At 52.4% G+C, this 12,238-nt stretch overlaps 1 protein-coding gene across 1 annotated transcript in view; it reads right to left on the bottom strand.

Annotated features, from left to right (window-relative positions):
• Positions 1-1,514: 1,514 nt before the first annotated feature.
• The window catches only part of LOC119463504 (lipase member M-like), a 36,546-nt gene continuing 25,822 nt past the window's right edge, over positions 1,515-12,238 (bottom strand). The window contains exons 7-9 of the mRNA XM_037724346.2: positions 11,317-11,388; positions 9,306-9,374; positions 1,515-1,820 (exon numbers count right to left, since the gene is read on the bottom strand). Of these exons, the coding sequence (XP_037580274.1) occupies positions 1,566-1,820; positions 9,306-9,374; positions 11,317-11,388 (396 nt within the window). The 3' untranslated portion in view covers positions 1,515-1,565. The remainder of the gene's footprint in view (positions 1,821-9,305; positions 9,375-11,316; positions 11,389-12,238) is intronic.

The following is a 12,238-nucleotide window of genomic DNA, read 5'->3' as shown; positions in this document are numbered from 1 at the left end:
GAGAGGCGGCGAGAGCGCGGGAAGCGACGGCAAAACACCGGAAGCATTCTCTACCTCAGGTTGGTGGCGCCGATGCTCGGTTCAAGCGCGAGTTTCGCGAGCCCTCAGCACCGGTTCCGCTTGCCGGCGTTGCCGTTTTGCTGCAGCTTCCCGCACCCTAGACTACGGGTCCGCTTGTCGTCTGCGTCGCCGTGCTGCAGCAGCTTTGCGAGCCCACGACTCCGCTTGCAGTTGAGCCGCCACTCTCGCCTGTTCATCCATAGCGAGCGTGCCGTTATCAGAAGCGACCATTATCATCCATGGCTGACGAGAGAAAGACAGTGCGCGTCGGGAACGACCGCAACGTCCCTAGTGGACTCCATGCAAACCGGAGCTACGGACGACCAGGGAGGGGGGGTGCAAGGCTCGGCCCTAAGGTGCTTCGCCCCTAAAATTTCGGCCTTGTCTAGTTATATTACTTCAGTATGTCCCACAGAACATTTTCCAACGTAGACGAGGACACATCATTTGAAGTCGTGCCAGCACGAAAACCACCCGCAACTGCCGAGGAGTATATGTCTAGCTTACAACAAGCAGCATTTGCACAATCCAGCATGGCAGCGAAATGCGACCGCTCACAGATGGCGCCACTCCGAACCAATATGGCGGTAAAAACAGTATTATAAAACGGTCTATACCGAATGGCTTTTTTTCTCTCTCTCTTATATTTTCTATCTCTCTCTCTCTTATTTCAAACAGAAGAGGTGGAGTAATGAGAAGTTGCAATGTCCATGTGGCTCATTAACACAATGTAATAAATAAATGTTTAATTGCTAAATCTACATCAGTAGCTGCAATTCGAAATGTAAGCCTAGCAGTATTGAAATCACGTCTGCTCAGCAGAAATGTCGACATATCCGTCGCAAAAATGTTGCAATGCGTTGTCCTTGTAGTTAAGGTCATCCAAAACTGCTGGGGGGACGCATTTGTGAAGCTGTAACTGGATCGCCAGTGTAACTGAAACCCCAGCCCATATTAGGCACGGATATCTCCAAAGTAGGGCTAGTCATAAGAGTTCTGCTAAACACGTATGATTTGCCAACTTTTCGGCGTCATTTTTACGACTACAACGCGCGTCTAACGTCAAAAATAATAAAAAACTACTTACGAATATTTTAATAAGCCAATTGAAGTTCGCAATTTTTATGAAGATGATTTTCATGTCAACAAGAAATCGACCTAAAAAGATTGAACAGCACTATCTTGTAGTTGACTATTTTTAGAAACTCTCTTCTAAGTAAAAAAAAAAATCTAGGCCAACATACAACTCGATGTAGCTGTTCAGTTTATGGGTTCTAGTTAAAGAACCCCAGGTGTTCCAAATTATTCCGTGGTCCACCACTACGGCGTGCCTCATAATCAGATCGTATCTTTGGCCCACAAAACCTCATAATTTAAAAAGTTTATGAGTTCTCGTCTTCATGTTAGATTAATTTGGCATTCGTATGTCACGAAGTTTGGGTGAGATACGTTATGTACTTTACAAAAAAGATCAGCCAGCGTCTCGCTTCGTGTTTGTATTCCTTTTACGTCCCGTTTAGAAGCACCCAATTATTCATGAAATCAATGAGTGGCCTGTAGACGAATGCGGCTGCTTCAGTACCTAAAACAAAGTCCAAGTGCGTGAAGTCCGGATCTGGAACAATGTAGTCTAACACGACATTGGGCAGGCTTCGTCGAAGCGTGGAAACATCCTCGGGGTTGGCGAAGAAGTCCTTTCGAGCACTGAAGAGGGCCACTGGCGCTGTTATTCTTGAGAAGTCGTAGGCTGGGCTCTCCACCTTTAGAAACAACGCGCAAGCATAAATTAACATTTAAATCAGCATTATACAGTGACTCTACAGCAAAGCATTTTTGTAAGCTGGACTTGTCCACTACCATCCTGCACTTATCTTTTGGGATGTTGTATCTCGGTTGAAAGGATGGCTTCTATCCGAATACTGCGACTTTGTGGTATAGTGTTTACGTCATAGTGTTTATGGCCTTTCCGTGCAATTCGCCCCATTTTCTGCACATAAAAAAAGCTGCGATCTTGCGGCTTATTATTTGCCTTTTGGCGTACCTTAAAATATTTCTCAGTCAACTAACTAGCTCCGAGATTAGTTGCCGAAATCTGCAACGCCATAGAAAGGGCGTTGGTGAGTCTGAACGCGGCGTCACTATTTTCTTCAATTCACATTACCTTCTTCAATGAGATTGTGCTTACAATAAAAGTGCGCTATGCCGTATCGCAGGGTGTCTGCTCAACGAAGGATATCATACATGGCATATGTAAATTATGCATTTTCTTGCTTCATCCTAATGTTTCCCTGCCTGTCCTGCTCCTAAAATATGCCCAGATTTTCTATATACAGCTGCATCCTGGCATAATATGTGAAGCTTGTTGTTTGAAGAACAATAAAGAGTGTAAAAAATTTCTGTGAGCTCACCAAGAAATCAAGCGACTTTTAACCTAATTAGAGAAACATTTGAAGCCCGTAGAAGGTGACGTATCACTTCCTGTGCCTTATTTTGTACCAAACGCTAAGTAAAAACTTTTCCTCCAAAAGTAATATGTCTTGTTCACCAGTGTCAGGTCCCAATATTACGCGAATAATTACCAAATTAGGTTGCTTGTCTCCTGCTTCGATGCCCAAGAATATCACCTCAATAAAAAGGTAATACAAGTAATTAGTCCTATGACGATGCTGATAACAACACATTTAAGCAAGCGAGGGGGTTGAGTTGCTGAGTGGCATATTTAGAAAACTTCATGAAAAAAGTATTATAAGACAATATACGGAAGGACGACACACACTAGCAATTTCGTTCTTGCGCACGTGTACAAGACCATCGTGATAGTGCTGAGCATGATGAGTAAATCTTTTTGATAGCTATTAGCTAAAATAATAGGTATGGTAAAAATAAGGCAAGCTTGCACTCGGTCGCGCAAAGCATAGGCACAGCGAAGCTTACTGGCAGTTACTGCTAGGTAGGAACTTGGCTGCTGCTAGGTCTTAACTTGGTTTAACTTAACTACGCTTGTAGGAAGGTATTCTCGAGCATTCATTTTCAGAGGTACGTTCCCTTTCGCGTGACTAGCGCTGGACGCGTAGGTGCCTACGAGCGACTGCGCTCCTGGCATGCCACAAACGCAGGCAGGCTAACCGAGGTTGGCACAGCGCCAAGAATGCAAGCAGACGCCGAACGCGTTGGAGGCTAGCCGCTCGATATCAATCGGCCAGCTTCGCTGTGTCTTGGGCTTTGCGCGGCCTAGGGCAAGCTTTCGCCTTTTTTTAGGGGCAAAGCTCCTTAGGGCGTTGGTCTGTCCTTCCTCCGTATGTAGCCACCTGTAGTTTTATGAAGTGTTCACTAGATGGCGTAAGTCCGTAGCTCTGGTTGGCATGGAGACCGCTATGTATGTATGTATACGCATATATACATATATATGTATATGTATAGTATAACCGGAAGCCGACTTCCGCTTCCGTGTCCACTTCCGGTTCCGCTTCCGGTTCCGGTTCCGGAAGCCAGCTTCCGGCTTCCGGAGAACGCTTCCGGCGTTTTTCTCTCTCGTCCGCAGCTAGGTGCGCTGCGGTGCACAAGGGCGTTCGTTCCCGACGCGCGTTCTCTTTCTCTCGTTACCGACGCGCGCTCTCTTTCTTTCTCGTCCGTAGCTAGGGGCGCTGCGGTGCACAAGGGCGTTCGTTCCCGACGCGCGTTCTCTTTCTCTCGTTACCGACGCGCGCTCTCTTTCTTTCTCGTCCGTAGCTAGGGGCGCTGCGGTGCACAAGGGCGTTCGTTCCCGACGCGCGTTCTCTTTCTCTCGTTACCGACGCGCGCTCTCTTTCTTTCTCGTCCGTAGCTAGGGGCGCTGCGGTGCACAAGGGCGTTCGTTCCCGACGCGCGTTCTCTTTCTCTCGTTACCGACGCGCGCTCTCTTTCTTTCTCGTCCGTAGCTAGGGGCGCTGCGGTGCACAAGGGCGTTCGTTCCCGACGCGCGTTCTCTTTCTCTCGTTACCGACGCGCGCTCTCTTTCTTTCTCGTCCGTAGCTAGGGGCGCTGCGGTGCACAAGGGCGTTCGTTCCCGACGCGCGTTCTCTTTCTCTCGTTACCGACGCGCGCTCTCTTTCTTTCTCGTCCGTAGCTAGGGGCGCTGCGGTGCACAAGGGCGTTCGTTCCCGACGCGCGTTCTCTTTCTCTCGTTACCGACGCGCGCTCTCTTTCTTTCTCGTCCGTAGCTAGGGGCGCTGCGGTGCACAAGGGCGTTCGTTCCCGACGCGCGTTCTCTTCTCTCGTTACCGACGCGCGCTCTCTTTCTTTCTCGTCCGTAGCTAGGGGCGCTGCGGTGCACAAGGGCGTTCGTTCCCGACGCGCGTTCTCTTTCTCTCGTTACCGACGCGCGCTCTCTTTCTTTCTCGTCCGTAGCTAGGGGCGCTGCGGTGCACAAGGGCGTTCGTTCCCGACGCGCGTTCTCTTTCTCTCGTTACCGACGCGCGCTCTCTTTCTTTCTCGTCCGTAGCTAGGGGCGCTGCGGTGCACAAGGGCGTTCGTTCCCGACGCGCGTTCTCTTTCTCTCGTTACCGACGCGCGCTCTCTTTCTTTCTCGTCCGTAGCTAGGGGCGCTGCGGTGCACAAGGGCGTTCGTTCCCGACGCGCGTTCTCTTTCTCTCGTTACCGACGCGCGCTCTCTTTCTTTCTCGTCCGTAGCTAGGGGCGCTGCGGTGCACAAGGGCGTTCGTTCCCGACGCGCGTTCTCTTTCTCTCGTTACCGACGCGCGCTCTCTTTCTTTCTCGTCCGTAGCTAGGGGCGCTGCGGTGCACAAGGGCGTTCGTTCCCGACGCGCGTTCTCTTTCTCTCGTTACCGACGCGCGCTCTCTTTCTTTCTCGTCCGTAGCTAGGGGCGCTGCGGTGCACAAGGGCGTTCGTTCCCGACGCGCGTTCTCTTTCTCTCGTTACCGACGCGCGCTCTCTTTCTCTCTCGTCCGTAGCTAGGTGCGCTGCGGTGCACAAGGGCGTTCGTTCCCGACGCGCGTTCTCTTTCTCTCGTTACCGACGCGCGCTCTCTTTCTTTCTCGTCCGTAGCTAGGGGCGCTGCGGTGCACAAGGGCGTTCAGTTCCCGACGCGCGTTCTCTTTCTCTCGTTACCGACGCGCGCTCTCTTTCTTTCTCGTCCGTAGCTAGGGGCGCTGCGGTGCACAAGGGCGTTCGTTCCCGACGCGCGTTCTCTTTCTCTCGTTACCGACGCGCGCTCTCTTTCTTTCTCGTCCGTAGCTAGGGGCGCTGCGGTGCACAAGGGCGTTCGTTCCCGACGCGCGTTCTCTTTCTCTCGTTACCGACGCGCGCTCTCTTTCTTTCTCGTCCGTAGCTAGGGGCGCTGCGGTGCACAAGGGCGTTCGTTCCCGACGCGCGTTCTCTTTCTCTCGTTACCGACGCGCGCTCTCTTTCTTTCTCGTCCGTAGCTAGGGGCGCTGCGGTGCACAAGGGCGTTCGTTCCCGACGCGCGTTCTCTTTCTCTCGTTACCGACGCGCGCTCTCTTTCTTTCTCGTCCGTAGCTAGGGGCGCTGCGGTGCACAAGGGCGTTCGTTCCCGACGCGCGTTCTCTTTCTCTCGTTACCGACGCGCGCTCTCTTTCTTTCTCGTCCGTAGCTAGGGGCGCTGCGGTGCACAAGGGCGTTCGTTCCCGACGCGCGTTCTCTTTCTCTCGTTACCGACGCGCGCTCTCTTTCTTTCTCGTCCGTAGCTAGGGGCGCTGCGGTGCACAAGGGCGTTCGTTCCCGACGCGCGTTCTCTTTCTCTCGTTACCGACGCGCGCTCTCTTTCTTTCTCGTCCGTAGCTAGGGGCGCTGCGGTGCACAAGGGCGTTCGTTCCCGACGCGCGTTCTCTTTCTCTCGTTACCGACGCGCGCTCTCTTTCTTTCTCGTCCGTAGCTAGGGGCGCTGCGGTGCACAAGGGCGTTCGTTCCCGACGCGCGTTCTCTTTCTCTCGTTACCGACGCGCGCTCTCTTTCTTTCTCGTCCGTAGCTAGGGGCGCTGCGGTGCACAAGGGCGTTCGTTCCCGACGCGCGTTCTCTTTCTCTCGTTACCGACGCGCGCTCTCTTTCTTTCTCGTCCGTAGCTAGGGGCGCTGCGGTGCACAAGGGCGTTCGTTCCCGACGCGCGTTCTCTTTCTCTCGTTACCGACGCGCGCTCTCTTTCTTTCTCGTCCGTAGCTAGGGGCGCTGCGGTGCACAAGGGCGTTCGTTCCCGACGCGCGTTCTCTTTCTCTCGTTACCGACGCGCGCTCTCTTTCTTTCTCGTCCGTAGCTAGGGGCGCTGCGGTGCACAAGGGCGTTCGTTCCCGACGCGCGTTCTCCTTCTCTCGTTACCGACGCGCGCTCTCTTTCTTTCTCGTCCGTAGCTAGGGGCGCTGCGGTGCACAAGGGCGTTCGTTCCCGACGCGCGTTCTCTTTCTCTCGTTACCGACGCGCGCTCTCTTTCTTTCTCGTCCGTAGCTAGGGGCGCTGCGGTGCACAAGGGCGTTCGTTCCCGACGCGCGTTCTCTTTCTCTCGTTACCGACGCGCGCTCTCTTTCTTTCTCGTCCGTAGCTAGGGGCGCTGCGGTGCACAAGGGCGTTCGTTCCCGACGCGCGTTCTCTTTCTCTCGTTACCGACGCGCGCTCTCTTTCTTTCTCGTCCGTAGCTAGGGGCGCTGCGGTGCACAAGGGCGTTCGTTCCCGACGCGCGTTCTCTTTCTCTCGTTACCGACGCGCGCTCTCTTTCTTTCTCGTCCGTAGCTAGGGGCGCTGCGGTGCACAAGGGCGTTCGTTCCCGACGCGCGTTCTCTTTCTCTCGTTACCGACGCGCGCTCTCTTTCTTTCTCGTCCGTAGCTAGGGGCGCTGCGGTGCACAAGGGCGTTCGTTCCCGACGCGCGTTCTCTTTCTCTCGTTACCGACGCGCGCTCTCTTTCTTTCTCGTCCGTAGCTAGGGGCGCTGCGGTGCACAAGGGCGTTCGTTCCCGACGCGCGTTCTCTTTCTCTCGTTACCGACGCGCGCTCTCTTTCTCTCTCGTCCGCAGCTAGGTGCGCTGCGGTGCACAAGGGCGTTCGTTCCCGACGCGCGTTCTCTTTCTCTCGTTACCGACGCGCGCTCTCTTTCTCTCTCGTCCGCAGCTAGGGGCGCTGCGGTGCACAAGGGCGTTCGTTCCCGACGCGCGTTCTCTTTCTCTCGTTACCGACGCGCGCTCTCTTTCTTTCTCGTCCGTAGCTAGGGGCGCTGCGGTGCACAAGGGCGTTCGTTCCCGACGCGCGTTCTCTTTCTCTCGTTACCGACGCGCGCTCTCTTTCTTTCTCGTCCGTAGCTAGGGGCGCTGCGGTGCACAAGGGCGTTCGTTCCCGACGCGCGTTATCTTTCTCTCGTTACCGACGCGCGCTCTCTTTCTTTCTCGTCCGTAGCTAGGGGCGCTGCGGTGCACAAGGGCGTTCGTTCCCGACGCGCGTTCTCTTTCTCTCGTTACCGACGCGCGCTCTCTTTCTTTCTCGTCCGTAGCTAGGGGCGCTGCGGTGCACAAGGGCGTTCGTTCCCGACGCGCGTTCTCTTTCTCTCGTTACCGACGCGCGCTCTCTTTCTTTCTCGTCCGTAGCTAGGGGCGCTGCGGTGCACAAGGGCGTTCGTTCCCGACGCGCGTTCTCTTTCTCTCGTTACCGACGCGCTCTCTCTTTCTTTCTCGTCCGTAGCTAGGGGCGCTGCGGTGCACAAGGGCGTTCGTTCCCGACGCGCGTTCTCTTTCTCTCGTTACCGACGCGCGCTCTCTTTCTTTCTCGTCCGTAGCTAGGGGCGCTGCGGTGCACAAGGGCGTTCGTTCCCGACGCGCGTTCTCTTTCTCTCGTTACCGACGCGCGCTCTCTTTCTTTCTCGTCCGTAGCTAGGGGCGCTGCGGTGCACAAGGGCGTTCGTTCCCGACGCGCGTTCTCATTCTCTCGTTACCGACGCGCGCTCTCTTTCTTTCTCGTCCGTAGCTAGGGGCGCTGCGGTGCACAAGGGCGTTCGTTCCCGACGCGCGTTCTCTTTCTCTCGTTACCGACGCGCGCTCTCTTTCTTTCTCGTCCGTAGCTAGGGGCGCTGCGGTGCACAAGGGCGTTCGTTCCCGACGCGCGTTCTCTTTCTCTCGTTACCGACGCGCGCTCTCTTTCTTTCTCGTCCGTAGCTAGGGGCGCTGCGGTGCACAAGGGCGTTCGTTCCCGACGCGCGTTCTCTTTCTCTCGTTACCGACGCGCGCTCTCTTTCTTTCTCGTCCGTAGCTAGGGGCGCTGCGGTGCACAAGGGCGTTCGTTCCCGACGCGCGTTCTCTTTCTCTCGTTACCGACGCGCGCTCTCTTTCTTTCTCGTCCGTAGCTAGGGGCGCTGCGGTGCACAAGGGCGTTCGTTCCCGACGCGCGTTCTCTTTCTCTCGTTACCGACGCGCGCTCTCTTTCTTTCTCGTCCGTAGCTAGGGGCGCTGCGGTGCACAAGGGCGTTCGTTCCCGACGCGCGCTCTCTTTCTCGTCCTTAGCTAGGGGCGCTGCGGTGCACAAGGGCGTTCGTTCCCGACGCGCGCTCTCTCTTTCTCGTCCTTAGCTAGGGGCGCTGCGGTGCACAAGGGCGTTCGTTCCCGACGCGCGCTCTCTTTCTCGTCCTTAGCTAGGGGCGCTGCATTGCACAAGGGCGTTCGTTCCCGACGCGCGCTCTCTTTATCTCGCGTCCGTAGCTGTGGTTTACCCGAATGATCCCCCGGTGCTTCGCCCACTCTTCATCATTCACTTCGTGGATATGCTGTGATTTTTTTTTCTCCTGGCTCAGCGCGCCGCGGAGAGAAGAGAGGCAGGGGTCGGGAAGGCAGGGAGCTGGCGCGTGTCTCCTCCTCCTCCTCGTCTGGGCTGCCATGGCAACCACGGCTACGCACCACAAATTACGGCTGGCTTAAACAGCTTCGCTGTTGATATATCAGCTTTGTAGATCTAACACATGTGTATAACATTTACACCGCATCGCCTTCCACTGTGGAATATAACAAAATTCCCTCTTGACCGTCGACCGCAATCGCGACCTCGGGTGCAGCAGTGATGGTAAGCCAAGGGCTAGCGCAGACATGAATGCAGTGAGCGCGTTAATACTCGGTAATGTTCACCTTCTGCCTATGTCGTCTTGCAGTTGTATGATAATTTATTTACCGCTCCGGAGAATTGCGTGTCTCAAACTTTTAGATAAATAACACTGCATTTACTCTTGCAAAGCATAGCGCAGAAAATGTGAATACGAGTCTTACCGTGCCATACAGGTACAAGTTCCTCTGGGGTCCGTAATTGTACTTGACAAAGTTCCTGGCTCGGATGATCTAAACCAAGGGAAGAGAAACGGTGATTTCATTATTGGGAAGATTCCTTTCGAAATTACGGAGTTGGTAAGCAGCAAGAACATTGGATATTCTCAAAGTGCACTAGAAGGTAACGTGTCGCACCATTCCGGCGCTAAAAAGAACATTGCGCCATCCTTGTGTACGAACGGTGGAGTTACTTTTCAGATGACTTCTCGCTGTATCCGTGACTCGCGGCCGTATAGCCTCTAACGCCGTTAGATTCGAAGCTTCTTTTCGTCGCGGATGTGGAACTTCATTGCAATGAGCTAGAAGAATAAGGAGATCCAAGCTGCTCCATTTTTTAAGGCGAAAGCCTCATCGTCTCATCGTTCAGTCGACTTTCAACGTCCTTGAGCTGAAACCGGGTCGGCGAAGCGAAATCGTGCACGATGATGACTCGCTGTAGTAATTCACTTACTTCAACGACACGGCATCGTGTCTTACCGATATGCAAACGCTCACGCAACAATCTTGATGGTGCGCGGGTCATCGTCGTCATCGTGTTAATTAAGATGGGGTTAATTCAGGCCCTTGAACCCACGACCTTCGGTGGGAGTCGAACTCTCGAGCTTATGTGGGAGTCGAACCCGACACCTTTCGCGTTAAGGCGAAGTTATTTAAGGCACAGGTAATAATTATAGAGTTAATTAAATCACTTTAACCCACGACCTGCGGTGGGAGTCTCACCCTCGATCTTTGGTCGGAGTCGAACCCACGACTTTTGATGTGAATCAGGGCGAGGTTAATTAAGGTACGGTTAATTAATGTAACGTCGATTAAGGCACTGGAACCCACGAGAAGACGTAATGAGTAACAACGCATTCGAATGAGAATTTCAAGTAATTTAATGAATAGCACTTGAGCGCGCAGGCTTTCGGCATTCACCATCTTTGGCGTATGGTAAACTGACTGCCAATTTTTAACCGTTGTACGTAGAGTTAACGCAGTTTTCATCACGTATCTCGATGTTTTTTTTTTGGGGGGGGGACAATCCGGAAAGTAGTGCAGCCTAAAATTATGTGCCCCTGGGGACACGGGCATGTGGCACAGGATGCATGACAAAGGATATTTGCCAGTTGGTATATGCCGCTCCGAGAGAGGAAGAGAGCGGTGTGGATCAGAGAACAAACGGGGATAGCCGATATTCTAGTTGACATTAAGAGGAAAAAATGGAGCTGGGCAGGCCATGTAATGCGTAGGATGGATAACCGGTGGACCATTAGAGTTACAGACCATTAGAGCGCCTGCAAAGTTAGAAACTTTGCAGGCGCAAGTTGGAATCAGCTGGCGCAAGACGGGTAACTCGAGATCGCAGGGAGAGGCTTTCTTCCTGCAGTGTACACAAATACAGGCTCATGATGATGATTATGGGTTACTGGGTATCACAACAACAAACACCTACGTAGTGACATCCACCTAATGCTTCGAGATAGGTAGATCTCAACTCGAGTTGGGCCTGCTTGACATTTTTAATCACCACAGTGCGAAGTTACTAGGTAGTACTGCCGAAACGCTCGTCTAGCTTAGCTGTGACTGTGCTGCGCGTGCCGTTCAGGCCTGGCATTTTTTTATCTAATGCAAGTGATTCCGTTTTCTTTTCTTTTTTTGTTTTTGTCTCTGTCACATTTTTACATAGCGCTGAATCTGTACAGCTTATAGAACCCCAGAGTTCAAAGTAATATGCCAGTATGGCTGTCATTGCTGAAAAGAAAATCACGGTTTATTTTAGTTCTCCCAAGGAGATTCAATGTGGATATGAGCATGCTTAGTTCGTCACACATTTTTTTTTTCATTTTCACTTATGAGATAGAAAATAGGGGGAACCAAGGGATTTGATTTTCTTAGTCACAATCACACGAAGTCACCGATAGGCCTACAAGTGACCCTAATATATGAGTACCTTATCAGTCTTTGCACCAACCTGAGCGTACTGTTCGACGTTCCTCTTGGAAGCACCCGAGGGCAGATGACTAGTGTAGACGGCCAACCGTGACTGGACACAAAGAGAGCAAGAGTACACATAATTATATCCACCCACGTCATTCGTTAGATAACTGTCAAAAATGTCGTCGACGTAGGCTCTTTAACTATGTATGCAGTGCGAAACAAAAGTGCATCAGCGACCTATAAAGCCTCACCTTGCAAAGGCAACAATTGTGGCTGAGGCACACCGCTACTTAGGAGTACAGCTTTCGCGAATAATAATCAAATAATCAACTAATCCATCTATCAGTCAATGCGATGTTTATGATTGCCCAGGAAAAGCTATGGAGCCTTCGTACTGGTGCGCTTAACGAAGTATGCGCAAGACAAAATGTACGCAGGAGAGAAATGGGGTAGAACAAAGACTGTGACATAGGTAAACAGAAAATGAGGAAGCGGATCTAAAAGGCAGACAATATCACAATCTACATATATACAAAACACAAGAATGAACTCTAAAATATGTTAATAAATGCAGAATGCTTATTACATGTTTTTTTGGTGTCGAGCCATAGGACAGTCTCTAATGGAACATGGCCGTGATGAAAACACCGAATGCTGCCTGAAGTGCTTTTGTGGCACGGAAATTTGCACATGATCAAAATTCCTTGCACAACGTGTAATGCTATGGACCACCTTATAGAGGAACAAAAGGTCTGCTTTATACGTCTTTATCTTAGAGGTGCGAGTTGAGGTATGTTTGAGAGGGTTAGACTACGGTCGCTACAGGGGCAAAACCAGTGCTTGAACATAGGTGTCAATTTATTGTGGAGGCGTTCAGCGAGGTCCGCATTAGATTTGCACTTACCGTCCCAAACTACAGAGGCGTACTCTGGTAGTGGAAGGCACACAGTACAATG

The sequence above is a fragment of the Dermacentor silvarum genome, chromosome 9, assembly GCF_013339745.2.
Source record: "Dermacentor silvarum isolate Dsil-2018 chromosome 9, BIME_Dsil_1.4, whole genome shotgun sequence".
NCBI classification, from domain to species: domain Eukaryota; kingdom Metazoa; phylum Arthropoda; class Arachnida; order Ixodida; family Ixodidae; genus Dermacentor; species Dermacentor silvarum.
This window is presented reverse-complemented; position numbering and strand designations above follow the sequence as displayed.